At 43.6% G+C, this 27,953-nt stretch overlaps 1 protein-coding gene across 1 annotated transcript in view; it reads left to right on the top strand.

The window, feature by feature from the left end:
- The window catches only part of LOC143274786 (uncharacterized), a 25,754-nt gene extending 6,425 nt beyond the window's left edge, over positions 1-19,329 (top strand). Inside the window, exons 2-8 of the mRNA XM_076578713.1 lie at positions 1-10; positions 6,009-6,421; positions 8,669-8,750; positions 9,725-9,923; positions 10,322-10,464; positions 17,077-17,184; positions 19,019-19,329. The exon at positions 1-10 is cut by the window's left edge and continues 341 nt beyond it. Of these exons, the coding sequence (XP_076434828.1) occupies positions 1-10; positions 6,009-6,421; positions 8,669-8,750; positions 9,725-9,923; positions 10,322-10,464; positions 17,077-17,184; positions 19,019-19,299 (1,236 nt within the window). The 3' untranslated portion in view covers positions 19,300-19,329. The remainder of the gene's footprint in view (positions 11-6,008; positions 6,422-8,668; positions 8,751-9,724; positions 9,924-10,321; positions 10,465-17,076; positions 17,185-19,018) is intronic.
- The last annotated feature ends 8,624 nt before the right edge of the window (positions 19,330-27,953 follow it).

Genomic DNA, 27,953 nt, shown 5'->3' on the forward strand with positions numbered 1-27,953 from the left:
GTCTTGAATGGTGAGGTTGCTGCGTGTTTAGACACCTTTTTTTGTTTGTTTGTTTGTTTGAGTGTGTGTGTGTGTGTGTGTGTGTATGTGTGTGGTTGTGTGTGTGTGTGTATGTGTGTAGTTCTATGTGTGTGTGTGGTGTTGTTCTTTTTTCTGTTAAAAAAAAAAATGATACCATGCGTGTGCCAGTGTGTGTGTGTGTGTGCGCGCGTGCGTGCGTGTGTGTATGTGTGTGTGTGTGTGTGTGTGTATCTTTTTATCACAACAGATTTCTCTGTGTGAAATTCGGGCTGCTCTCCCCAGGGAGAGCGCGTCGCTACACTACAGCGCCACCCATTTTTTTGTATTTTTTCCTGCGTGCAGTTTTATTTGTTTTTCCTATCGAAGTGGATTTTTCTACAGAATTTTGCCAGGAACAACCCTTTTGTTGCCGTGGGTTCTTTTACGTGCGCTAAGTGCATGTTGCACACGGGACCTCGGTTTATCGTCTCATCTGAATGACTAGCGTCCAGACCACCACTCAAGGTCTAGTGGAGGGGGGAAAATTATCGGCGGCTGAGCCGTGATTCGAACCCGCGCACTCAGATTCTCTCGCTTCCTAGGCGGACGCGTGCGTGCGTGCTTTAATTGTTTTTGTGTGCGTGTGTGTGAATCTTATTACTACCATGCTTATGACTCATCTCGCATTGTGTAGTGTGGAGCCTGTTCAGGTCGTGGACTGCATGTATTGGACACACCAGTGCTTATCTGTTATCCTCGAAAATAAAGACTTTTGTCTTGTCTTGTCTGTCTCTGTCTGTCTGTCTGTCTGTCTGTCTGTCTGTATATATATACACATTTTTTTCCCACAATAATAATCATCATGGCTATGCCATAGCATCATATGCCACACAGTATACTGTTTTCGTATAATATTTCTGGTCAGCACAAGCGTTCATTTTGTGACAGACCAGTAAGAGTCAATACAACATTAAAGGAAACAAACGAGCCTTTGTAAAGACATTTCCACGTCATAAGGAAATTGATACCCATAAAAGAATTAATCAAAAACAAAACAAACAAACAACAAGAACAACAACAAAAACAAAGAAAGACACAGGTCAACCGATACTGACATTGTTTTATTAAAACTAATGACAACGACATTATTATTTGTTTTGCTTTTACTCAATTTTGTCACGGACATGTGACCCAATGGTACGACATTAGTAGAATAATGAATGTTGCATGCTCACACAGACAACACACACACACACACACACACACACACACACACACACACACACACACTCATTAGATACACACACACACACACACACACACACACACACACACACACACACACACACACACACACACACACACACACACACACACACACACACAGAGTCTTATAGGAAAACAGACGCTGTGAATGCATGCAGCATTCATTCCACATTTTATTTTCAATCAAAGTCAATCTTTTGTCCTGTTGTCAACAGCTTAAAAACCTTGATAATAACAAGATTCCGGAAACACTATTGGGGTTTTGTTTTGTTGTTGTTTTTGTTGCCAATACCGGAAAAAGCACCATGCATGTACGCGTGTGAAGGGCCTCAGACTTGACATGATTATTATACCTGGACACAGTATCCCTGACATAACTACTGCACCTGGACACAATATCCTTGACATATTTACTGTACCTGGACACAGTATCCCTGACATAACTACTGCACCTGGACACAATATCCTTGACATATTTACTGTACCTGGACACAGTATCCCTGACATAACTACTGTATCTGGACACAGTATCCCTGACATAATTACTGCACCTGGACACAATATCCTTGACATATTTACTGTACCTGGACACAGTATCCCTGACATAACTACTGCACCTGGACACAGTATCCCTGACATATTTACTGTACCTGGACACAGTATCCCTGACATAACTACTGCACCTGGACACAATATCCTTGACATATTTACAGTACCTGGACACAGTATCCCTGACATAACTACTGCACCTGGACACAATATCCTTGACATATTTTCAGTACCTGGACACAGTATCCCTGACATAACTACTGTATCTGGACACAGTATCCCTGACATAATTACTGCACCTGGACACAATATCCTTGACATATTTACTGTACCTGGACACAGTATCCCTGACATAACTACTGCACCTGGACACAGTATCCCTGACATATTTACTGTACCTGGACACAGTATCCCTGACATAACTACTGCACCTGGACACAATATCCTTGACATATTTACTGTACCTGGACACAGTATCCCTGACATAACTACTGTATCTGGACACAGTATCCCTGACATAACTACTGCACCTGGACACAATATCCTTGACATATTTACTGTACCTGGACACAGTATCCCTGACATAACTACTGCACCTGGACACAATATCCTTGACATATTTACTGTACCTGGACACAGTATCCCTGACATAACTACTGCACCTGGACACAATATCATTGACATATTTACTGTACCTGGACACAAAATCCTTGACATAATTACTGTACCAGGACACAGTATCCCTGACTTAATTACTGTGCCTGGACACAGTATCCCTGACATATTTACTGTACTTGGACACAGTATCCCTGACATAATTGCATACTTAGTGTACCTGCACACAATATCCTTGACATATTTACTGTACTTGGACACAATATCCTTGACATATTTACTGTACCTGGACACAGTATCGCTGACATAACTACTGCACCTGGACAAAGTATCCCTGACATAATTACTGCACCTCGACACAGTATCCCTGACATATTTACTGTACGTGGACACAATATCCTTGACATTATTACTGTGCCCGGACACAGTATACCTGACATAACTACTGTGCATGGGCACATTATCCCTGACATAATTACTGTTCCTGGGCACATTATCCCTGACATAATTACTGTGCCTGGGCACATTATCCCTGACATAATTACTGAGCTTGGGCACATTATCCCTGACATAATTATTGTACCTGAACACAATATCCTTGACATAATTACTGTGCCTGAGCACATTATCCCTGACATAGTTACTGTGCCTGGGCACATTATCCCTCACATAATTACTGAGCTTGGGCACATTATCCCTGACATAATTATTGTACCTGAACACAATATCCTTGACATAATTACTGTGCCTGAGCACATTATCCCTGACATAGTTACTGTGCCTGGGCACATTATCCCTGACATAATTACATTGCCTGGACACAGTATCCCTGACATATTACTGTACCTGAACACAATATCCCTGACATAATTACTGTACCGGGACACAGTATCCCTGACATGACTACTGCACCTGGACATAATATCCTTGACATATTTACTGTACCTGGACACAGTATCCCTGACATATTTACTGTACCTGGACACAGTATCCCTGACATAACTACTGCACCTGGACACAATATCCTTGACATATTTACTGTACCTGGACACAGTATCCCTGACATATTTACTGTACCTGGACACAGTATCCCTGACATAATTACTGTACCTGGACACAATATCCTTGACATATTTACTGTACCTGGACACAGTATCCCTGACATATTTACTGTACCTGGACACAGTATCCCTGACATAATTACTGTACCAGGACACAGTATCCCTGACATAAATAGTGTGCCTGGACACCGTATCCCTGACATATTTACTGTACCTGGACACAGTATCCCTGACATAATTACTGTACCTGGACACAATATCCCTGACATATTTACTGTACTTGGACACAATATCCTGGACATTATTACTTTACCTGGACACAATATCCCTGACATAATTACTGTGCCTGGACATAGTATCCCTGACATAATTACTGTGCCTGGACGCAGTATCCCTGACATAATTACTGTACCTGGACACAGTATCCCTGACTTAATTACTGTGCCCGGACACATTATCCCTTACCTATTTACTGTACCAGGACACAGTATCCCTGACATAATCATTGTACATGGACACAGTATCCCTGACATATTTACTGTATCTGGACACAGTATCCCTGACATAATTACTGTACCTGAACAGAATATCCCTGACACAATTACTGTGCCTTGACACATGATCCCTGACATAATTACTGTGCCTGGACACATTATCCCTGTAATAATTACTGTACCTGAACGCAATATCCCTGACACAATTACTGTGCCTGGACACAATCCCTTACATAATTACTGTGCCTTGGCACATTATCCCTCACATAATTACTGAGCCTGGGCACATTATCCCTGACATAATTACTGTGCCTGGGCACATTATCCATGACATAATTACTGTGCCTGGGCACATTATCCCTGACATATTTACTGTATCTGGACACAGTATCCCTGACATAATTACTGTACCTGAACAGAATATCCCTGACACAATTACTGTGCCTTGACACATGATCCCTGACATAATTACTGTGCCTGGGCACATTATCCTTGACATAATTACAGTGCCTGGACACAGTATCCCTGACATAATTACTGTACCTGGACACAGTATCCCTGACATAATTACTGTAACTGAACACAATATCCCTGACATAATTACTGTACCTGAACACAATATCCCTGACATAATTACTGTGCATGGGCACAGTATCCATGACATAATTACTGTGTCTGGGCACATTATCCCTGACATACTTACTGTATCTGGACACAGAATCCCTGACATAATTACTGTACCTGAACACAGTATCCCTGACACAATTACTGTGCCTCGACACATTATCCCTGGTATAATTACTGTCCCTGGACATAGTATCCCTGACATAATTACAGTACCTGGACACAGTATCCCTGACATAATTACTGTACCTGGACATAGTATCCCTGGCATAAATACTGTACCTGGACACAGTATTCCTAACATAACTACAGTACCTGGACACAAAATCCTTGATATATTTACTGTACCTGGACACATTATTGCTGACATATTTACTGTACCTGGATATAGTATCCCTGACATATTTACTGTGCCTGTGTACATTATTCCTGACATAATTACTGTACCTGAACACATTATCCCTGACATAATTACTGTACCTGGACACAGTATCCCTGACATAATTACTGTACCTGGACACAGTATCCCTGACATAATTACTGTACCTGGACACAGTATCCCTGACATAATTACTGTACCTGAACACAGTATCCCTGACAATTACTGTACTTGAACACATTAACCCTGACATAATTACAGTACCTCGACATGGTATCCCTGACATGATTACTGTACCTGAACACAATATCCCTGAGACAATTACTGTGCCTGGACACAGTATCCCTGACATAATTACTGTCCCTGGACACAGTATCCCTGACATAATTACATGCCTGGACACAGTATCCCTGACATAATTACTGTACCTGGACACAGTATCCCTGACATAATTACTGTACCTGAACACAGTATCCCTGCAGGGACACAGACTTGACATGCAGTTCCTGGGCACCGAATCGGGACGACTGTTAGTGTGTGTGTGTATATATATGTGTGTGTGTGTGTGTGTGTATGTATGTATGTATGTATTGTATGAAATCGGAGAACATTTTAGAGTTCATGAAATTGATTAGATTACTGGGTTATCGTAGCATTTCCTGACTCTAGTACCATTTAACTCAAATTTGCTATTGGGGGTACAGTGATAACAACACGAAGAGCCTCTAGGTTTGCAATTCACTCACACACATTCAGTCCCTTTGTTTGTTCCCCGCACCATTTCGCCAGTCACTGCACCCATGTTTAAATGGATACCTGATTTAGAGGTAGTGGAAAGTTAAAATCGGCGGTAGGAGTGGATTGGGCCACTGTATGCTATGCCGAGCCCATGACACAGTGATTGCGAATACACGGCACGCCCCTGCGGTCAAAAAAAAAAAAAAAAAAAAAAAAAAAAAGAGAGAAAAAGTTTACGTGTCCTTTCACCTTAACAGTAAGCTCCATTTCATCCACCGTCAGAACATTCTGGACCGACTGCTCCGAAAGTGGAACGTGTGACCATACGTCAGGACAAGAGGGAAGCTCCACCTCCAGCATCAACCTCCAGCCACCCCAACCACCGAACGACAACTCCTGCTACTGCATCTGTTGCCGCTGCTGCTGCTAATGATAATGATGATGATGATGAGGGTAAGGAGGAGGAGGAGGAGGTGGTTGTCGAGCAAGGCTCCAGGGTGACCGTCACCTGTGTCTGGGATGACGGGAAGCCTCACGGAAGAGCTGCTCGACTTATACGGCAAAGGAGGAAAAGTGATGGTGGTGGTGGTGGTGGTGGTGCCGCTGGTGAAAGCAGGGAAGAGCTGTTGTCGACCGTGACAGACAAATACCGTGACCACAGGTGCTTCCGTCGTATGAGCTACGTCATTGAGGAGGTGGGTGAGTGGATAGAGTGGGGGGGTGGGGTCCTTTTTTTCTTTTCTTTTTTAAGGTTATGATGTGGATTTTTTTTCTTGGTGTTGCTGTTGGGTGGTTAGGATTGGTTCCGGTTGGTATGTGTGTGTGTGTGTGTGTGTGTGTGTTAAGGGGATCAAAGTGATTATTATGTGTGCCTGTTTTCGCATGCGCGTGCACGTAGGAATATAGAAGTGTGTGTGTGTGTGTGTGCGTGCGTGCGTGTGTGTGTGTGTGTGTTAAGGGGATCAAAGTGACTATGATGATGATGATGTGTGCCTACTATTGCACGCGTGCATTAGAGTATAGAAATGTGTGCGTGTGTGTGTGTATGTATGTGCGTGCGTATGTGTTTGTGTGTGTCGGGGTGGGGGGGGGGAGAGGAGGGGGATGACTATTCGTGTGCGTATGTATACGTGTATTTGAGAGAGAGAGGGAGAGAGAGAGAGGTGTGGGGGGGGGGGGGGGATTGAATCGGGTCGGACTGGCATCACTGATTTCGATTCGATTCGATTCGTTTCGAAAGTATTGCGATATCTCCATTGGCTCCTTGTCCCACACACTATAAGTACAAGCACTCAGCTCTTTCAAGTCTTGCTTTACTTAATGACCACCCTCTTTGCCAGATAATAATAATGGTATTTATATAGCGCTGGATCTTGTGCAGAGACAAATCAAAGCGCTTTCGCACCAGTCATTCACACGCATGCATAACTCTAATACTGCAGAAACTAAAGACAAGGAAGGGCAGGCAAGGGAGGCTATTTTGGGAAGAGGTGGGTTTCAAGGCCAGACTTGAAAGAGCTGAGTGTGGAGACTTGACGAAGCGAAAAAGGAAGTTCATTCCAATCGCAAGGTCCAGAAACAGAGAAAGAACGGCGGCCAATAGTCGAGTGTTTGAATCTGGGTATGCGTAAACAGAGTGGATCCGAGGCCGATCGTAGTGAGCGAGATGGAGTGTAGAGGTGAAGGCAGCCGCAGAGATAGGAAGGGGCATTGCAGTTCGGAATATTGTCATCAGAGGGGGCAATGTCACGGAAAGTAAAAATGTTAGCAGGAACACATGTGTTGAGGTTGGAAGCAGCACAAACAGCGCCGCATGAAGTGGATCTGTCAACACACACAGGTGTACTGTCAGTAGTGCTGTTGGGGGTCCGTACGGAAACGTCAGTTTTGATGGGCTTTTGTTTTCTCTTTCCTGCTCGGCGAGTTCGTCTTCGCGGCAGGCAAGCGCCAATGCCTGTTCCTCGCAGGCGCACAACTAGGTCAGGGGTCAAAGGTGCAGGTTTGATAGCAAATTGTTCAGCGCGCGAGTACAGATCAAAGGGAGGGACGTTGCGCTCACCTTGACAAAGGTTGCCCACCTGTCCACTACCACTGAACGTTACGTTTTGCACGTGTACAGGCGTGTTGAAGGGAGAGATGAATGGCGGGCCGGCGCAGTTCAAAACTGACAGGAAAGCAGAAAGGGAAATCCAAAACACAGCCAGTCTTATGTAGATCGGGGCACTCCTCCATACTCTCCTCCTTCCTGTTTATAAGTTCGCCTTGTTTCTGTCTACATGTGTTTAAAAGTTTTGTCTTTAATCCCATTTTTTTCAAAATTATGCATGCGTGGAAATATTTGGTGCGAAAGCACTTTGATTACGTTCCGCGTAATGTTAGCGCTTATATTAATGTGTTTGCTAATATTAATATCAGTAGTAGTAGTAGTAGGGTGAATGAAACGGGAGGGGGTAGTTTTATAAATCAAAATTTGGTTAAACTTGGAGTCTTCCGTAAATAGCACTTCATTTCTTCACTGGAATATTTGTGGATTGTTATCCAAATTGTATTGTTCAAGTTTTGTTCAACATGTTACATCGTTTGATTTTGCCTGTCTTGTAGAAACGTTTGTTGAAAAGTTTGAGTCTTGTAGAAAAGTTTGAGTCTTGTATTTTTAAAGACCATAAAGTGTATGTGAAACCTGCAATTAAAATAACACGACAAGGGAGATGTTCAGGCGGAATGATTTGTCTTGTACATAAAACTTATGTCCAGTATTTTGAGTGTGACAGTAATAACTGGCATTTAAGTTGGATCAAAGTTTGTTGGTTTTTGTTGTTTTTTGTTTGTTTGTTTCAGTAAAAAATATTTTGCTTGTGTGTACGTATATTCCTCCTGAAAATGTACCGTATTATAATAAGCACTGGTACTAGTAGTTGTAGTATACGAGCTGACTTTTCCAGGCACAATGCCATGATATGGGAAAGTTGAAGTGTGAAGTACCAGGGGCGACTACCCACCTCAGCCGTGCGCTGCTGGTCAAATGTGAGTTGCCTCCCGCGGGTCGTTCGTGTCCGTGTTGTTTGGTAACGATGAATGTTGTGATGATGGTGGTGGTGATGATGATGGTGGTGGTGGTGATGATGGTGACTGTGGTGATGAGGATGAGGTTGGTGATGGTGGTAGTGGTGGTGATGATGATGGTGGTGTTGATGATGGTGACTATGGTGATGAGGATGGTGATGATGGTAGTGGTGGTGGTGATGATGATGGTGGTGGTGATGATGGTGACTGTGGTGATGAGGATGAGGTTGGTGATGATGGTAGTGGTGGTGGTGATGATGGTGATAATGGTGATGGTGGTGATGATAGTGAATGTGGTGATGGTGAGGAGGATGAATATGATGATGGTGGCGGTGATGATGATGGTGGTGGTGGTGGTGATGATGATGGTGGTGAGGATGGTGAGGATTATATGATGACGATGGTGATAGTGATGGTGGTGGTGATGATTATGGTGATGATAATGGTGATGGTGAAGATGATGGTGGTGGTAATGGTGAAGGTGGTGATGGTGAAGGTGGTGGTGGTGGTGATGATGATGATGGTGGTGGTGATGATGGTGATGGTAAAGGTAAAAATGGTGGTGATGGTGATAATGATGATGATGGTGGCGATTTTGATGATGGTGATGGTGGTGATGCTGCTGCTGCTGATAATGATGAGGAGGAGAAGGAGGAGGAAGATGCTGGAGGTACATCTGATGTGCAGATTTCTCCAACAACGACTCTTTCTGTAGCATGTGCGTGTGTGTGTGTGTGCGTGCGTGCGCGCTTGTGTGTGTGTCCGCGCGTGTGGGAATGTCTGCACACAGGTGCGCGCGGGTTTCTGCCGATGTGTCTTTGTCTTTGTGTATGTGTCTGTGTATGCGCGCGCGCTCGCCGATCTCTACCCCTCCCTACCCTTAACCCATTCCAAACCACCGTTCCCCGTCCTTCTAGAAACCCGCATCATTTCAGGTCCGCCCTACTTTCTCAACGGAAACGGAAGTGTGGTGTCCACCCGCATTGGGGATCGCGTGGCCTTTGATCTGCCCGTGCGCGTGCCCCAGAAGGTCATCGTGACCTGCTGGCTGGCCAGACTGACCATCAGCACCACCGGTCACAAGTCGACCCATGGACCGAATCCTCTGCCGGCCTCCACAGCTCCGTGTGAACAGTGAGGAACACTGTGTTGGTTTCTGTTTGCTTGGTTGGTTGGTTTGTTTCGTGTTTTTGTTTTGAGGCGGTTTGTTTCTTCGTGTGCTTCTTTCTTTCTTTCTTTCTTTCTTTATCTATCTATTCATTTATTTATCTATTCATTCATTCATTCACACATTTATTCATTTATGCATTTATATATCATTTATTCATTCATTTTCATTGCACGCTCCTACAACGGTAACATCTGGGCAGAAATGGGTCGCCTCAAAAATCTTTGCACGGGTAGATGGAGCTCGTTAGCCTAGGAAGGCAGTTCATCTTGGAGATGGAAACTCCGATTTATATATATATATATATATATATATATATATATATATAATTATATCCACATTATATAAGTCTGCACATTTCCAGAACGGAACTGGTTGGAGAGTTACCGGACCTGATCCTGCGCGTGTGGATGACCAACGTGACGCGAGCATCAGTGGAAGGCTGGTGGAGGATACAGGTGACCAATCAATGGGGCAATGGCACTTTGGACTTCTTCTTGCAAAGAGGTACCGTCTTTCTTTGAAACTGATTTCTTCTTTTTCTTCTTCTTCGTTCGTGGGCTGCAACTCCCATGTTCACTCGGATGTACACGAGTGGGCTTTTTCTTTACGTGTATGACCGTTTTTACCCCGCCATGTAGGCAGCGATACTCCGTTTTTGGGGGTGGGAATGCTGGGTATGTTCTTGTTTCCATAACCAACCGAACGCTGACATGTATTACAAGATTTTTAACGTGCGTGTTTGATTTTCTGCATGCGTATACACAAGAAAGGGGTTCAGGCACAAGCAGGTCTGCGCATAACGGTGACCTGGGAGATCTGAAAAATATCCACCCTTTATCCACCAGGCGCCGTTACCGAGATTCGAACCCGGGACCCTCAGATTGAAAGTCCAACGCTTTAACGACTCGGCTATTGCGCCCGTCAAAAACTGATTTCACTTCTTTTCACTTTGAGTTATATTAGACGGTGATGTGTGTATGTCGTGGGGAGGGGGTGGGGGAGGGGGTGAAATGGGGTCCTGCTGAGAAAAGGTAAGGTAGAACAGTGGAATAAACATTCCGTTAAGTACCAAAAGACAGTGTTGATTAACCTAACCAGCAGCAACACACGTGTGCGTGATTGTGTGTCAGTGTGTGTGTGTGTGTGTGTGCGCGCGCGCGCGCGCGTGTGTGTGTCCTTAGCTTCATAATTTAAGTTCTAGAACAATAAAACGGCAAACGCTTGCGCCTTTTGGGCGTCCTTTCTTGATCAAAAGCTGAATGAAATCGGTTTCAAGGTGTTAAATCGTGCGGACGCGCTACACCAAACTGCTAAAAAAAAACAACAACAACAACAGGAACAGGCGCCTGATCTACGCATAAATTCCAACATGCTGATCATGATTGAGAATGAAAACACACATGCGCGCGCGCGCACGTGCGCGCGCGCAGACACACACATCGACAAACACACACACACACGCAGACGAACACACACACACACACACACACACACACACACACACACACACACACACCTCTCTCTCTCTCTCTCTCTCTCTCTCTCTCTCTCTCTCTACACACACACACACACACACACACGCACACACACACACACAAATCGAAGACAACTGTTTCTATAGTTTCCAGTGAAACACAAACGGAATCCAGCCCCAAGTCAAAAATTACCTACGCTGAAGCAGCAAAACGTTCCGGATCAAGTCAAGCAAAACAAAAGAAACCAGAAAAAACAACAACGAAATGCGAAAAGCCCATTAACACCACTGGGAAAAAGGAAACACCAAAGCAGCAAAAGCTCCAGAATGATGACGTCAAACCAGTCCCTGACAAGACCTCGTCAAATTACGTCAAAGAAAAGCAGACTTACACGAAACGTTCCAATACGAAGACAGGAACAAGAGGACCTTCCAAAAGTGCTGATCCTACATGATTCAGTAATGAATGGAGTACAAGAAAAAAGACTTGGAAGATCATACTGCTTTCAGGCTTCGAAACAAAGGAACCACACCTTACATGAGACACAGAAATCCCTACAAGAGTTTTCTTCACCCCCAGAAAAAACGGAACTTGTAATTCACTGCGGTATCAACGACCTGAAAGTGAACGAACCTGCAGAGCTGTGCAAATCATTCGTTTCCACAATAAAAGAAACTGCGCAGAAACATACTCAAATAAAATTTGTCATAAGCAAAGTCACACCAGTAAAAGATAACAGAAATCAGAAGACAACTGTTTAACGCTATCGTCAGCTCCGACCTGTACGATGTGGCCAACATTTCATTTGTAGAAAATGATAACTTCAAACCGCATCATCTTCGGGACGGCGTCCATCTGAATCAGAGGGGGTCCAGTCTACTGGCAGTCAACGTAGGGCGACACGTCCGAGATCTGCTGTGGGAGAGACCAAGACGACTTGCACGCCCCACCAGATACCATCCACACCAGTTCTACCCCGCACGTCCTCGCTATGACTGGTACAACAATTACAACATCCTGACAGACTGGTCCATGTATTGACATTTGCATCATCTTAAACGCCACAACCAGCCTTGACTGTTTCCACCACAGAGACAGAACTGCTGAGTTTTCTACACTTCGCCGTTTCTAACACAATATACTTTTCTTTTTTTCTTTTTTTTCCTTCTCATAACTAGTCCATGCAGCTACTGTTTTAAGTGACTATAATTTCTGTTTAATTTTCGATTTACAACTGTGGTAGTTGACTCGATCATAAATTGTATGATTATTATTATTATTATTATTATTATTATTATCATTATCATTATCATTGTTATTTTATTTCATTATATTTTCTAATTTAGAGTTTATTTTCTTTTTCCTTATACCCTCCACACACTATACCCAACATACACATACTCTCCTCCATAATGCCTCCCATTCGCAAACATACAATTCGGATTATGCAGTGGAATGCTAGATCCATCTCTACAAATTTACCATATCTCATCCAACATTTGGCAAATAATAACTACCAAACACTTATATTACAATCACTTAATGTTAAAAAGAATAAATTACCCAAGCTTCCAGGTTATTATTATCCACCTGTGCATCAGCATGTAGATACTGCCACAAAAATCAGTGCCGCATTATATATTCAAGAAGGAATAGAGTACAGTGTATGCTCTCCACCAGCACCCAACACCACTCCAGATTTTCATTCATGCGCGGCACGTGCTAAGTTCAGTGATCACCTTACTCTACGTATCGTCTCTGTGTATTTACCAAGAGGCCCTAACGAAGTAAATACGGAATGGTTACATAATATTCAGGATAATGAAAAATGGTTGATTGGGGGAGATTTTAACGCCCATTCTCCTTTTTGGGACAAAGATTGTGTATCAGTTATTTGTAACCGCTTTGTAGAAAATATTGTTGATTCCTCCTTAAGCCTTTTAAATGATGGCAGCGTTACCAGGATCCCTGATATTGTCACTCACAGGGCATCTGCTAGCCTATAGATCTATCTTTCATATCTCCTACGTTGTATCCAGAATGTAAATGGACGACATATAAAGATACATTGGGAAGTGATCACTTACCGATCATCATGACTTTTAATGAAACTCAAAGACCTTCAGAATTTCAAAAAGACAAAGTTCCAAGATATAACTATAAAGATGCAAACTGGGAGAAATTCGAAAGTATGCTTGCTAGCTATAACACAGAGTTCATAAACACCGCGGATATTGATGCATTATATTCCTTTTTTACTGACACCATTTTACAAGCTGCCGACATATCAATTCCAAAATACAATTCACTTAAATCAAGCAAGCATTCAGGAAATATTTGGTGGACACCAGCCTGTGAAGCAGCAGTAGATAATAAAAAATCTAAATTTATAACTTATCTGAACAACAAATCACCAGAGAATCTTATTGAAAAGAAAAAGGCAAACCATCATAGCAACATGGTCATTGCACAGGCAAAAAGACAATATTGGTCTTCCTTCTGTAATAGGGAGATTTCTGATCATAAAGATACTAAAAAGGTATGGAAAAAAATTAATGAAATGAAAGAAGGTGTAAATTTGCCATCTTGTCCTATTAAGATAAAAGACATAGATTTTCCATCCAATGTAGAAAAGGCAGAAACATTTGTAGAAATGTTCTCAGAGTCTATGCGATTGGAAGGTCTCTCACATAACAACAGAAAACACAGAACCGAAGAGGAGAGCAAAAATGATTATACAGATCCAAGTCCTGATAACAGTCAGTACATCAATGCTCCACTCACGCTCAACGAGGTTAAAGAAGCATTAATATCCCTCCCTAAAAAGAAAACATCTGTAGGACTTGATGCAGTCTCAAATGAGATGCTGAGACATTTTCCCGAAAATTTTGTTGTTTTATTGTTTGAGATTTTTCAAAAGTGCTGGATTGATGGTTTAATGCCAGCACAATGGAAACAGTCTATTGTGATACCAGTTCATAAACAAGGAAAACGCAAAACAGATAAGAGCAGCTACAGGCCAATTGCACTAACATCGCATACTGGTAAACTAATGGAAAGAATAATTTTGAGAAGGCTGATATACTATTGTCATAAAAATAAGATTATCCCAATTAACCAAGCAGGCTTTCAGAGAGGTAGATCTGCAATTGATAATTTGGTAAAACTTACAACACATGTAAAACAACAATTCGCTAGAAGGAAAAACGTTCTTGCAACTTTTTTTGATGTGAAGAAAGCCTATGATCAAGTTTGGCATGCAAAGTTACTCTTTAAACTGAAATCTGTAGGCTTTTCAGGACATATCTATGATTATATCAAAGATTTCCTGAGTGAAAGAAGTATACAGGTACTGGTCGGGAATACGTACTCGAATCCTAAGACTCTTCACACGGGATTACCCCAAGGTTCTGTTATTGCCCCTGTTCTATTTAATATCTTGTTGAACGACTTAACCAAACACTTATCAAAAGATGTGATCCTAGTGCAATATGCAGATGATATATGTATGTGGATGAATGTAACTATGGAAACGGAATACATCCAAAAGGGCTTTAAACTATATCAAGAAAATATACCAAAGAGAAATAGATAGATTAAATAGATATACTGCTGATGATGGTCTTACATTATCATCAGAAAAAACACACATTATGCTTTTTAACAATAGTACAAACCCAGAAGAGCTACCAACATTTAAGATTGAAAATGAGACAATTCGGTATAAAGATACTGTTAAGTTTTTAGGATTGATACTTACTTCAAAACTTACTTGGAATAGCCATATTGAATATATAATAACAAAAGCAGGAAAATCTTTACACTTACTCAAAATTGTGAGTAAACAGTACTGGGGACAAGATACAAGATTTTGAAACATTTATCATCATCACTTATTCGATCCAAACTATCCTATGGACAAGAAGTCTTTTTCAATGCTCCAAAATATTTGCTAAAGAAACTTCAAAGCATAGACTGTAAAGCATATAGACTTGCCCTTGGTGTACCTCTCCATGCATCGACCCTCGGAACATACAAAGAAATAGGAGTACTACCTTTAGATGAATACCGAAACCTCACATGTGCTAAATACGTATTGAGAAGCTCAACAACTGAAAATTATACTTCAGAGGAAGTAAAAATTACATCCGAAAACAACTTCCCCAAAAGAGCTAAAAACATATCTTACTTAACACCCATTGGCACGTTTGTGTCAAACCTGTTCGAAAAGTCTGAAATTAATTCAGAAGACGTAGACACACAGAAGACCGTAAGTCCATACCCCATCTGGGAGATGAATAAAGCACATTTTGATGTTAATCACACTGACATGAAAAAGAATGAAAATCCCAATATCATGGCAACGGAAGTCCGAGTACACCTTCAAAATAGATACTGTGATCATTTACAGATCTACACGGACGGCTCACTATTAGACAATGGCCAAGCAGGTTCAGCTTTCGTTATACCAAAACTGAAAACGGAAAGATCATACTATATTGGTAAAAATCGTTCGATATTCACAGCTGAACTTATTGCTGTTCTTGTGGCTCTAAATCATATTCTTGATCTTCCAATTTGCCTTCTACAAGTCTTATTTTGCGTTGATTCCAAATCTGTATTATGTGCTTTAAACTCATCAAATTGTAAGAACAAATCCAAAATCATAATAGAAATCAGCCACATTTTACATCTTTTAAGCTTGAAAGGAACACATATTACGTTTTGCTGGGTTCCTTCACATCTTGGTATTCTCTACAATGAATGGGCTGACAGTGCTGCAAGAAAAGGAGCAAAAAACGAACAGGGAACCATAGAACTTTATGTGCCTCTGTCTGTACAAGAGGGTTATCGAATACTAGAAAAAACATCGTGGAACAAAGTCAGAGAATTATACCAGGAAAACGGCAAAACTTTAAACCGTAGTGTAATTAATGTTCAACAACCGGGAACTATCAATCAGTCAAATACATACAGTAATTCAATAAGATTAAGGCAGATCCATACATTATCAAACAGGATAAAACTGAACGCTTTTATAACTAAGTTCAGCAAAGATGTTAGGTGCATATGTGGAGAACATATATCTAGCAACCATATAATATTCGAATGTCAGAATCGAAAATGTTTTTTACCAGACTTCACCAAAAGTTCTTTTGAATGTGTTATTAACAATTCCAATATGTTATTTGCTGTTGCAGAAGGTTTGCTGCGTAGTCCAATAGGACATTTGTTATAGTTGTTTGATGTTGGCGTTTATAACGTTTCCATTTTCCCTAGCGTTGTCTCTCCCTATTCACCCTCCACACATACACACACTTTTACCCCCACCCCCTCCCACAACCCCTACCCCCACGTTTTTTTTTCCCGTCTAATATCACTTCAAGTGGAAAGACGTTAAACTGAAGACGAACACACACCTCTCTCTCTCTCTCTCTCTCTCTCTCTCCACACACACACACACACACACATATATATATGTGTGTGTGTGTGCATATACATGAAATCTTCTTCTTGTTTTTGTTCTTCTTCTTCTTCTTCTTCTTCTTCTTATTATTATTATTATTATTATTATTATTATATCACAAACCAAACCACAAACTGTAATACCGTTTTTCCTTTCGATTTTTCCCCATGGCAGAAGACAGCGAATCGATGTCGATGATGCTAATCGGAGGGCTGGCGCTTGGATATTTCGTTGTGACCGTCGTCATCATCATCGTCTGTATCGTCCGCCAGAGAAAGAAAGGTATGGATAATTATGTGAAGCGTTGGCCTGGTGGTGATGAACCCGAATAGGAAGTGATAGTGTTCTTGTTCAAGTCCTGGGATTGTATCTGAGTGAAATTCGGGCTGATCTCCCCAGGGACAGTGCGTCGCTACACTAAGAGCGCCACGCATTTATATATATATATATATATATATATATATATATATATATATATATATATATATTGTGTGTGTGTATGTATATATATTTTTTTCTGCCTGCAATTTTATTTGTTTTCCTATCGAAGTGGATTTATCTACATTATTTTGCCAGGGACAAGCCTTTTTGTTGCCGTGGGTTATTTTACGTGCGCTAAATGCTTGCTGCACACGGGACCTCGGTTTATCGTCTCATCCAAATGACTAGCGTCCAGACCACAATTCAAGGTCTCGTGGAGGGGCGACTGCCGATGTGATTCGAACCAGTGCGCTCAGATTCTCTCGCTTCCTAGCCGGACGCGTTACCTCTAGGCCATCATTCCACATTTGTTACCTCCCCGTAACCATCTCGTGTGGCGGAATCGGTCAGGCGTTGGACTTTTAGTCCAGTGTTCACCAGTGATCAGGGTTCGAGGCCCCGTTTCGGCATGGTGTTGTTGTGTCCTTGGGGGAAAGACACTTTACTACGGTTTTCCTCACTCCACCCCGGGTGGGAATGGGTACCTGACTTGGGTTGGGAAAGGTTAAACAAAAACAAACAAACAAACAAAAAAAGCGAAAGGAGAGGACTGGGCCCCGTCTGCCTTTGCAGAGCTCAGGACACAGTGGACATGAATCCACTGCTCTCCAGTGGCCGTAGAAATCTATGTTGTTGTTGCCACAGGGAAGAATTGAAGACAATACAATCCCTACATATTTATCCTCGAGTAAATAAAAAGTGTTTGAGACTTGTGTCTGTTTGTCTTTCTGTTTTCTTCTCTCTTTCTTTCTTTCTTTCCTTCAACAACAGCAAGAACGCCCACCTTCCTTCATTATTAAGCAACAACAACTACTGCCCCCTTCCCTCATTATTAAGCAACAACTACTGCCCCCTTCCCTCATTATTAAGCACCAACAACTACTGCCCCCTTCCCTCATTATTAAGCAACAACTACTGCCCCCTTCCCTCATTATTAAGCACCAACAACTACTGCCCCCTTCCCTCATTATTAAGCACCAACAACTACTGGCCCCTTCCCTCATTATTAAGCAACAACTACTGCCCCCTTCCATTATTAGGCAACAACTACTGCCCCCTTCCCTCATTATTAAGCAACAACTACTGCCCCCTTCCCTCATTATTAAGCAACAACTACTGCCCCCTTCCCTCATTATTAAACAACAACTACTGCCCCCTTCCCTCATTATTAAACAACAACAACTACTGCCCCCTTCCCTCATTATTAAGCAGCAACTACTGCCCCCTTCCCTCGTTATTAAGCAGCAACTACTGCCCCCTTCCCTCATTATTAAGCAACAACTACTACTGACCCCTTCCCTCATTATTAAGCAACAACTACTGCCCCCTTCCCTCATTAGAAAACAACAACTACTGCCCCCTTCCCTCATTATTAAGCAGCAACTACTGCCCCCTTCCCTCGTTATTAAGCAGCAACTACTGCCCCCTTCCCTCATTATTAAACAACAACTACTGCCCCCTTCCCTCATTATTAAACAACAACTACTGCCCCCTTCCCTCATTAGAAAACAACAACTACTGCCCCCTTCCCTCATTAGAAAACAACAACAACTCTCCACCCCACCCCACCCCATCCCTCGTCGTTCGTTAAAAAGCAACATCAACAAACAGCAAAGGACAAGAGGTCTGGTTCCAGACACCAGCCAGTGGAACGGCCATCCTCCCGTGGACCGCCGCCGCCTGCCTCAGCCTCCGCCCCTCCGGCGTCACCCAGACATCCAGCGCTGGCAGCGGAGCGGGAACAGCGAGAGGGGAAGCAGTGGTGGTGGTGGTGGTTGGGGTGACGGTGACGGTGGTGACATCTACAACGACTGCCTCCCCTCAGAGGTCGGCGGCCTGGAGTCCATAGAGTGTGACTCCTGTCTGATCGACCGCATCTACACCGAGATCAAGGAGCACGCCACTAGGATTGATTAATCTTGAGGGAGAGGGGAAGGGTGTGGGTGGAGTTTGGGGGATGGTGTGGGTGCGCAGGAAAGAGGGGGTGGGGGGTGCGTAGCTGTTTGTGTGTGTGTGTGTGTGTGTGTGTGTGTCGGTGGATGGGGAGAGGCGCGGAAAGTATGTTTGTTTATGTGTGTGGGGGGAGGAGGGATGGGAGAAGTGTGTGCATGTGTTGGGTGGAGGTGAGGATGGTGTAGCTGTATGTGTGTTTAGATATATATATATATATATGTGTGTGTGTGCGTGTGCATGTGTGTGTGTGTGTGTGATGTACACGTGTGTGGTGTACACGTGTGTATGTGTGTGTGGTGTACACGTGTGTGTGTGTGTATGTGTGTGTGGTGTACACGTGTGTGTGTGTGGTGTACACGTGTATGTGTGTGTGGGGGGGAGAGACGCGGGAAGCATGTTTGTGTGAGGGGGGGGGGGGGTAGGGTGACGAGGGGTGTCTTGAGAGGGAGGGGGGTGCAGGGGAGGGGGGAGTGTAGTTTTGTGTGTGTGTGTGTGGTGTTCGCGCGCGTTCGTGCGTATGTGTGTGTGTGTGTGTGTGTATGTGGGGAAAAAATCAGAATGATAAGGAGTGGCTGGGGGGAAAGGCTGGAGGGAGGGCGGGTAGGGGTGTTTGTGTGGGGTGGGAAGGGGGCGGGGGAGGGGGGTTGAGGAGGGGGGAGAGGAAAGGAGGTGATGGTGATTAGAAAGGAGAGGGGACGTGTGTCTTTTGACAGATAGAGAGAGAAGGAGAGAGAGAGGGAGAGAGAAAGACAGAGGGGGGCAAAGAGAAGAGAGAGCGAGCGAGCTAGAGACGGACACGGACATTGTTTTATTGCCATTGACAATACTATCCTTTGGCAAGGGGGACAATGTATGAACAAAAGAATAACATTGCTAAGAGTAAAAAGAAAATCAAAGACAACAGCAATAACAAAATCATGAAGTAAAACATATTGCTAAGATTAAAAAGGAGAATGAAAAAGCTCGACCATCCAACTTTCCACAAAATCATTCATAATTATAAGCTGTGGAACTGACATCAGGGTAACAGTGGTTTTTTTTCGATAACTTTTAGACTTCCAAAGTTAATTTCTTTTCCCGACAATCCCAAGCTAGGGTGATAAATCTCGCTAGTGATTTCATTCTTACTTCATTATCTATCACTATCAGTATCAGTAGCTCAAGGAGGCGTCACTGCGTTCGGTCAAATCCATATAATCCATCAAATAAATTTTAAAAAAAAGAAGATATTATCTATCAAAGGCATACTGGTAAGGTTCATGTTCTTTAAGTTTTCCCCGTTGAAAATTACGCATTTCTTTCGAATTTCTTCATAATACTTACACATAAAAAGGGAATGAGTTTCATCATCAACTGAAGCACCACACATAGAAGAAGAAAGAGAGGGTTGGAATTGGAATGGTTTATTCACAGTCAGGTCACAGCCTTGAGGAAACATAATACAACTCAATGAAAATACAGAAACAGACAAGCATATATATATATATATATATATATATATATATATATATATATACAATAGAAAGTACACGATATCTGTTTTACGAAGTAACCATTTCTATTAATTTGAATACCTTACATAAGAAGATCGAAAAATTTTGTGCGTCATTTACATTGCTTGACGACATTGACACAGAGAGTGCAGAGAGAGAGGGGGTGGAGAGAGAGAGAGAGAGATGGGACACACGAGAGTGAGAAAGTTAGGTAAAGTGTAATGGGAATGTGTGTGCGGAGGAGGAGGGGAGTTGACGGAAGGGAAGAGAGATGGGGGTGGGGGGCAGAGTGGAGGGTGAAGGAGAAGGGGGGGGGGGGGGGTGGACAGATGGAAATGACTTCAGAAAGGAAAAGACTCGTTCACCATCACAAGAATGTATTACATCAGACAACATTCTGTTCACTGGAACTTCAACAATATGTTTCTGAAAAGAAGCAGTGTTTTGCTTTTGTTTTTCTGTCTGTCTGTCTGTTTGCTGCTATTGTTTCTGTGTGTTTTGTTGTTATTGATTTGTACATGATCTTTATTTCAATGTGTTCATGGCTGCATGAAGATAAAAAGCAATCCATGTTAACCAAAATCTTTGTATCAATTTTTTTTTTTTCGTTTCATTGATTTCTTTTTTTTTCCCCCAATCATTTATGGTGGTTACTAGTCTGAAGTGATTACAGCTCGCTTGGATATTGTTAAGACTGTCGTGTGCATGATTGAGGCGACAATAATTTTCGGCAACACTAAATTACGGTAACGGGAGGTTGTTAAACATTCCTCCCCACCATAGAGAGTAGGTTTGCCGAAACACAGTCCCTGTGTCACGACTGTCAGAGATGGAGAAGGTTGGTGGTGCGTTCAGCAGTGCAGCGCTCCATAGTCAGCTAACCGTCATAATCAATATTCTTCTATGATGTAGTGATGGCCTAGAGGTAACGCGTCCGCCTGTGAAGCGAGAGAATGTAAGCGCGCTGGTTCGAATCACGGCTCAGCTGCCGATATTTTCTCCCCCTCCACTAGACCTTGAGTGGTGGTCTGGACGCGAGTCATTCGGATGAGACTATAAACCGAGGTCCCGTGTGCAGCATGCACTTAGCGCACGTAAAAGAACCCACGGCAACAAAAGGGTTGTTCCTGGCAAAATTCTGTAGAAAAATCCACTTCGATAGGAAAAACAAATAAAACTGCATACCGGAAAAAAAAGGTGGCGCTGTAGTGTAGCGACGCGCTGTCCCTGGGGAGAGCAGCCCGAATTTCACACAGAGAAATCTGTTGTGATAACAAGAAATACAAATATAAATACAACTATAGTGTTCCGAACATCAGCCATTCCACATCGGCAGAACAGCAAATATCAATTTAAACATTGATCTGTGTGATATCATAACGCACGATTTACAATGAAATTGTAGTAATGACAGAATTGAAACTATCTGTTCACACATTGATTCCACTGGATTGCTGAGCCCAATTTATATCAGCGTAATATAGGTAGGCAAATGGGTTTTCATTCACACATTGTTTCTAGGTGGTATTATAATGCTCGGTTTACATCAAAGCGTAATCTGGACAGCGATTAGTCATCCCCACTTTAATTTTAATGCTTAATTAACAGTAACAGTAATCGTTCATTCACACCTTCATTTTACATAATACAAATCTTAATTTTGTACGATACATATATATATATATATATATATATATATATATATATATATATATATATATATTTGTCATATTTCATGGTTGCATCTTTGCTTTTTTGTTGTTGTTTGTCTCATGACTGATTTCTTGAAAACGTGTTTGTGTAAACTGTAACTGACGTGTACAAAGATAATTGTTGTTGTTCATCGGTTTTTCGTCTGCTCAGTGAGAGTTATATCAGACGAATGTACAAAGAATTTTTTTCTTTTTTAAAGATGTGCAAAGATTTTGCTCTTTACCAGCTTGTTTACTAATCAACAAGATCTTGTCACTTTTGAAGAGGATGTGATCAAACGTATTTCTAGCAAGACAAAGTCAAGATTTAGAGTGTTAGAAAGCTAAGCAAACAAAAGTGTACATTATAAGTTTGGTTGAATGTTTTACAGGTTAGTGTCAATTTATATTGGTTTTACCACTATATTCATTTGATCATGTGTATATATTAGGTGTAGTGACCGCCGCGTAGCCACTGTCTAGCTTGCTAGTCAGTAAGGTTATTGCAATGGCCTCTCCTACATTACTGTGCCCTTAGCAACACCTTCACGCGGTGCCCCTGTTTCCACTAAGTTTGCTATGTTATGGCGCGACCGAGTTCCCGGCGGTATATCTGGGCGGGCGGGCTGAGCCTTCAACCCTGGTTGTAAATCTGCCTAAGAGAAGGAAAATCTCTTATTTTAAAACCCGGGCAGACAGAGCCCGTTAGCTGTCACAGGCAATCTGTCTACAGCCTTGTGGTCGCCATAGACGTCTTAGCTCGCTTGGCCCTGTGGAAGGATGCATGGCCTAAAGAGTGGGATTGGTTTGCGCGCACTGGTCTTCACTTTAAATCTTCGCAGCGCAGGCGGGAAGAAAGACCTACAGCGATGGAGGAGAGGCGAAACGACAGGTACTAGATGGTACTGGGAGTCGCAGTCTCAATTCTGCATGTAGGCGGCTCAGACTATTGGGTCGCTTCTCTGTTGACTTGAGGCAACAACAGCATTCGGCAGCACTCTGAGCGACCAAGCAGTCCTCTCTAGGGATAGCGCTGCTTGCTCCACATGGAGACAGGCCTAGAAAAGGTGGCCTAAACACAGCTTGCCTCACTCACACCTGGTTGGTTCACCGCGGCCAACGGGCATCTCACTGCAGCGGTAAGAACAACATTGAGCAAAAGAAATCAAAATCAAAAGCAAGAAGCAATTTGAATTTGAAGTTAGCGTGCTGGAACATCCGCACCATGCAAGACTCGGACGACAACGACCGACCACAGAGACGATCAGCTCTGGTGGCGAGAGAACTAGCACAGCTGGACATTGACATCGCTGCTCTCAGCGAAATCCGCTACGCAGAACAAGGATCCCTCACAGAGGAGGGTGCAGGCTACACCCTGTACTGGTCAGGCAAAAGTAAAGAGGAGCGCAGACTGTCCGGAGTAGGCTTCATGATCAAGTCCTCTATTGCCAGCAAGCTCCATAGCCTTCCAGTGGGACATTCGGATCGCATCGTGTCCCTACGACTGCTCCTTACAAGCAACTGCTTCTTCTCTCTGTTCAGCGTTTATGCCCCTACCCTCCAAGCAGATGCCGTCACCAAAGAAGCTTTCTACAGTGAACTTAGTACTCTGCTCAGGAAAGTGCACAAGGAGGATAAGATTCTCATCATGGGTGACTTCAACGCACGAGTTGGTAGGGATCTTATTATCTGGCCAGGAGTGATAGGACGGCATGGCATTGGCAACTGCAATGACAATGGCCGCTTGCTTCTAGAGTTCTGCACCAAGCACAGCCTGTCAGTCACCAACACACTGTTTCAAAAGAAGGCCAGATACAAGACGACCTGGAAACATCCACGTTCCAAACATTGGCATCTTCTGGACTACGTCCTGGTACGCCAGAGGGATATTAAGGATGTTCTGCACACCAGAGTCATGCCAAGCGCCGACTGCTACACAGATCACAGGCTTGTTCGTGCCAAGGTCAGGCTCACAGTCAGACCAGCAATCAGAAGGAGAGGACCTCTGTTAAATGTCCAGCAACTACTGGTCAAGGAAGAGGAGTTCAGGAAGGAGCTCGAAGACAGGCTAAAAGCTGAGGTCTCATCAAGCCAGGAGCCAGATCCAGAGGAGCAGTGGCAGCGCTTAAAGACTGCCCTTCAAAATTCAGCTGCGGACGTTGCTGGCTTCTCCACCAGGAAAAACAGAGACTGGTTTGAGGAGAATGATGTGGAAATCCAGAATCTCTTACAAGAAAAGCGTGCTTCGCATGGCAGACTCCTTGCCAGTAAAGATGTCAATATAGCCAATGCAGCCCACAGAACAGTTTGCAGCACTCTACAAACTAAACTCAGGGAGATTCAGAACAACTGGTGGCTTAAACTGGCTGAGAAGACTGTTATATGTTGACTTGGGCAACACAAAAGCCTTTTACGAAGCCTTGCGAGCAGCATATGGTCCGTCACTGCAAGTGCAGGCCCCTCTGCGCTCATCAGATGGTACTGCTCTCTTGACAGATCGAGACTCCATTTTGCATCGCTGGACAGAGCACCACCAAGACCTCTTCGAAGACCAACGTACAGTTCAGGACTCTTCAATTGAGAAGATACCTCAGCTGACAGTCAAGCATGACCTGGACAACCCCCCGCTATTCGAAGAAGTGAAGTCCGCCATCAAGAAGCTCTAAGGTGGCAAAGCCCCTGGCATCGACGGGCTCCCAGCGGAAGTGTACGTTGCAGGAGGCGACATTGTCGCAGAACAGCTGACATCCCTCTTCACTCTGTGCTGGGACAAAGGAGTAGTGCCAGGTGACCTCAGAGATGCAGTGATCGTCTCCCTCTACAAAAACAAGGGCGAGAAATCTGACTGCTCCAACTACAGAGGCATCACCCTTCTGTCAATTGCAGGAAAGATTCTGGCAAGAGTCCTACTGGACAGGCTAATTCCCACCATCGCCGAGGAAAATCTCCCCGAGAGCCAGTGCGAGTTTCGAACAAACAGAGGAACCACAGACATGATTTTTGTGCTACGCCAGTTGCAGGAGAAGTGCAGGGAGCAGAACATGGGCCTTTACGCAGCCTTCATCGACCTGACCAAGGCCTTCGATACGGTTAGCCGTGATGGGCTCTGGAAGGTCCTGACAAAGCTTGGATGCCCACCAGAGTTTCTTGCAGTCCTCGAGCAACTCCATGAAGATCAGCGTGGCCAAGTGAAGTGTGGAGGCGAACTTTCAGAGCCGTTCCCCATTGGAAACGGCGTCAAGCAAGGCTGCGTCCTGGCCCCCACACTCTTCGCAATCTTCTTTAGCCTGATGCTGAGGGAAGCCAAGGAAGATCTGATTGAAGGCATCTACATCAGATTCAGAACTGATGGCAGCATCTTCAACCTCCGTCGTCTCCTTGCGCGTACCAAGACCACTGAGGAACTGATCTTGGAGCTGCTGTTTGCAGACGACTGTGCTCTCCTCGCTCATACTGAGGAAGCTCTGCAGTTAGTCGTCAACCACTTTGCTGATGCAGCCCGGGCTTTTGGCCTCACCATTAGTCTGAAGAAGACCGAAGTCATGTACCAGGCACCCCTTCCTGGCACCTACGTACCACCCAAGATCTACATTGACGGGCACCAGCTGAATGCTGTGGAACATTTCACTTACCTTGGAAGCATCATCTCCAGCGATGCTACAATCTCCAAGGATGTGGACCATCGTCTGTCCAAATCCAGCAGCTCATTTGGACGTCTCCATAAACGTGTTTGGCAAAACCACTCCCTAAGACTCTCGACCAAAATCCAGGTCTACAGGGCAGTCGTCATCAGTACCCTGCTGTATGGATCTGAAGCTTGGGTCCTCTACAGGAGACACATCAAGCTGCTGGAGAGTTTCCACCAGAGATGCCTACGTTTCATCATGGGCATCAATTGGCAGGACTATACCACCAACATCGAAGTCCTGGAGAAAGCTGATCTCCCAAGCATCGAGTCAATGCTGATTCTTCGACAGCTGCGCTGGGCAGGTCATGTAGCGCGTATGGACAACTCCAGAATGCCAAAGGCCGTCTTCTACGGCGAACTGCGTGAAGGTAAACGCAGCGTTGGAGCTCCACGCAGACGCTACAAGGACCAGCTGAAGCAGCAGATGTCGCGTAGCGAAATTGACCACCACAGCTGGGAGACACTGGCAGCAAACATATCTGCCTGGAAAACTTCCACCAGGAAAGCTGTCAGGAAATTTGAAAAGGAAAGGACACAGACAGCCAGGGAAAAACGCGAGCGGAGAAAGGAGGCATCATCTCAAGTTCACCCCTCCAGCGACCAGCCAACTTTCACGTGCGCCAGCTGTTCCCGACAATGCAAGTCCAGGATTGGCCTGTACAGCCACCCGAAGGCTTGCCTCACCCGGACTAGACCTTCTTCCCAGTGATTTTCGGATACGAAGACACTGCCATCATCATATACAATAAGTGTGCATGGGTGCTTGCATACGGGCGGGTGTGTGCGCGCGCGCGTGTATGTGTGTTTTAAATGATGGAAAGTTATCGGACTTGTTTTGCTATGACTGAATTGAGTGTTATTTTGTTATGTATATGTTGTATGTCAAATTTTACCGTTTTGCTTATACTTTGTATGTATCACAGACTTCACAACACTTAATTTCTTTACGAGATAATAAAGGTATTCTGATTCTGATTCTGATTTTGCCTTGAAGCATAGGTGGTTTATGCATCCATTGAGTACCGTCACGGTGAAAATAGAATGCTTATCATCGGTCTGCTAATATGTGTGACACAACATCGTCCAGGTATTACTTTTTGTGGTTTTTTGTTTTCCTTTGTCTCTGCGTTTTTGTTTGGGTTTTTTGTTTGTTTGTTTTTTGTTTTGTTTTTGTTTGTTTTTTATTGTTGTTGTTTACATATGGGCATGAATTCATTTAGGATTTTTGAGATTTTGGAAGTCTGTCTTTCAGGTGACAAGTGTTTTGTTACATTTCATAAAGAGGGAGAACTGTTCATATCGAATGTGTGTGTGTATGTGTGCTTGTGTGTGTGAGTGCGCGCGTGTGTGTGTGTGTGTGTGTGTGTGTGTTAGGGGCAGCGTATGTGTGTATGTATGTGTGTGTCAATTTGTGCGCGTTTGCATGTGCGCGCGCGTGTGCATATGCGTGCGTGTCCATGTGTGTATCTGTGCGTGTCCGCGTGGGCGTGCACGAGCGCTTCTGCCTTTCTTCTTCCATTCAGTTCATCGTTGATCGACAAAGAGGTGATTTAGACACGTACGCATTCGTTCCTTTCAACACACATACAAATACACACACACACACACACACACACACACAACACATACACATACATTGGTGCAAATTGCAATTATGTGCTTATGTTTCCGCGTTTGTTCACATTGCTTGTAGAGATGTCCGAGAAACAAAAGTTGATTTGAGAATGAATATGCAGCACGAACAGC

This window comes from Babylonia areolata, chromosome 29, assembly GCF_041734735.1.
Source record: "Babylonia areolata isolate BAREFJ2019XMU chromosome 29, ASM4173473v1, whole genome shotgun sequence".
Lineage (NCBI taxonomy): Eukaryota > Metazoa > Mollusca > Gastropoda > Neogastropoda > Buccinidae > Babylonia > Babylonia areolata.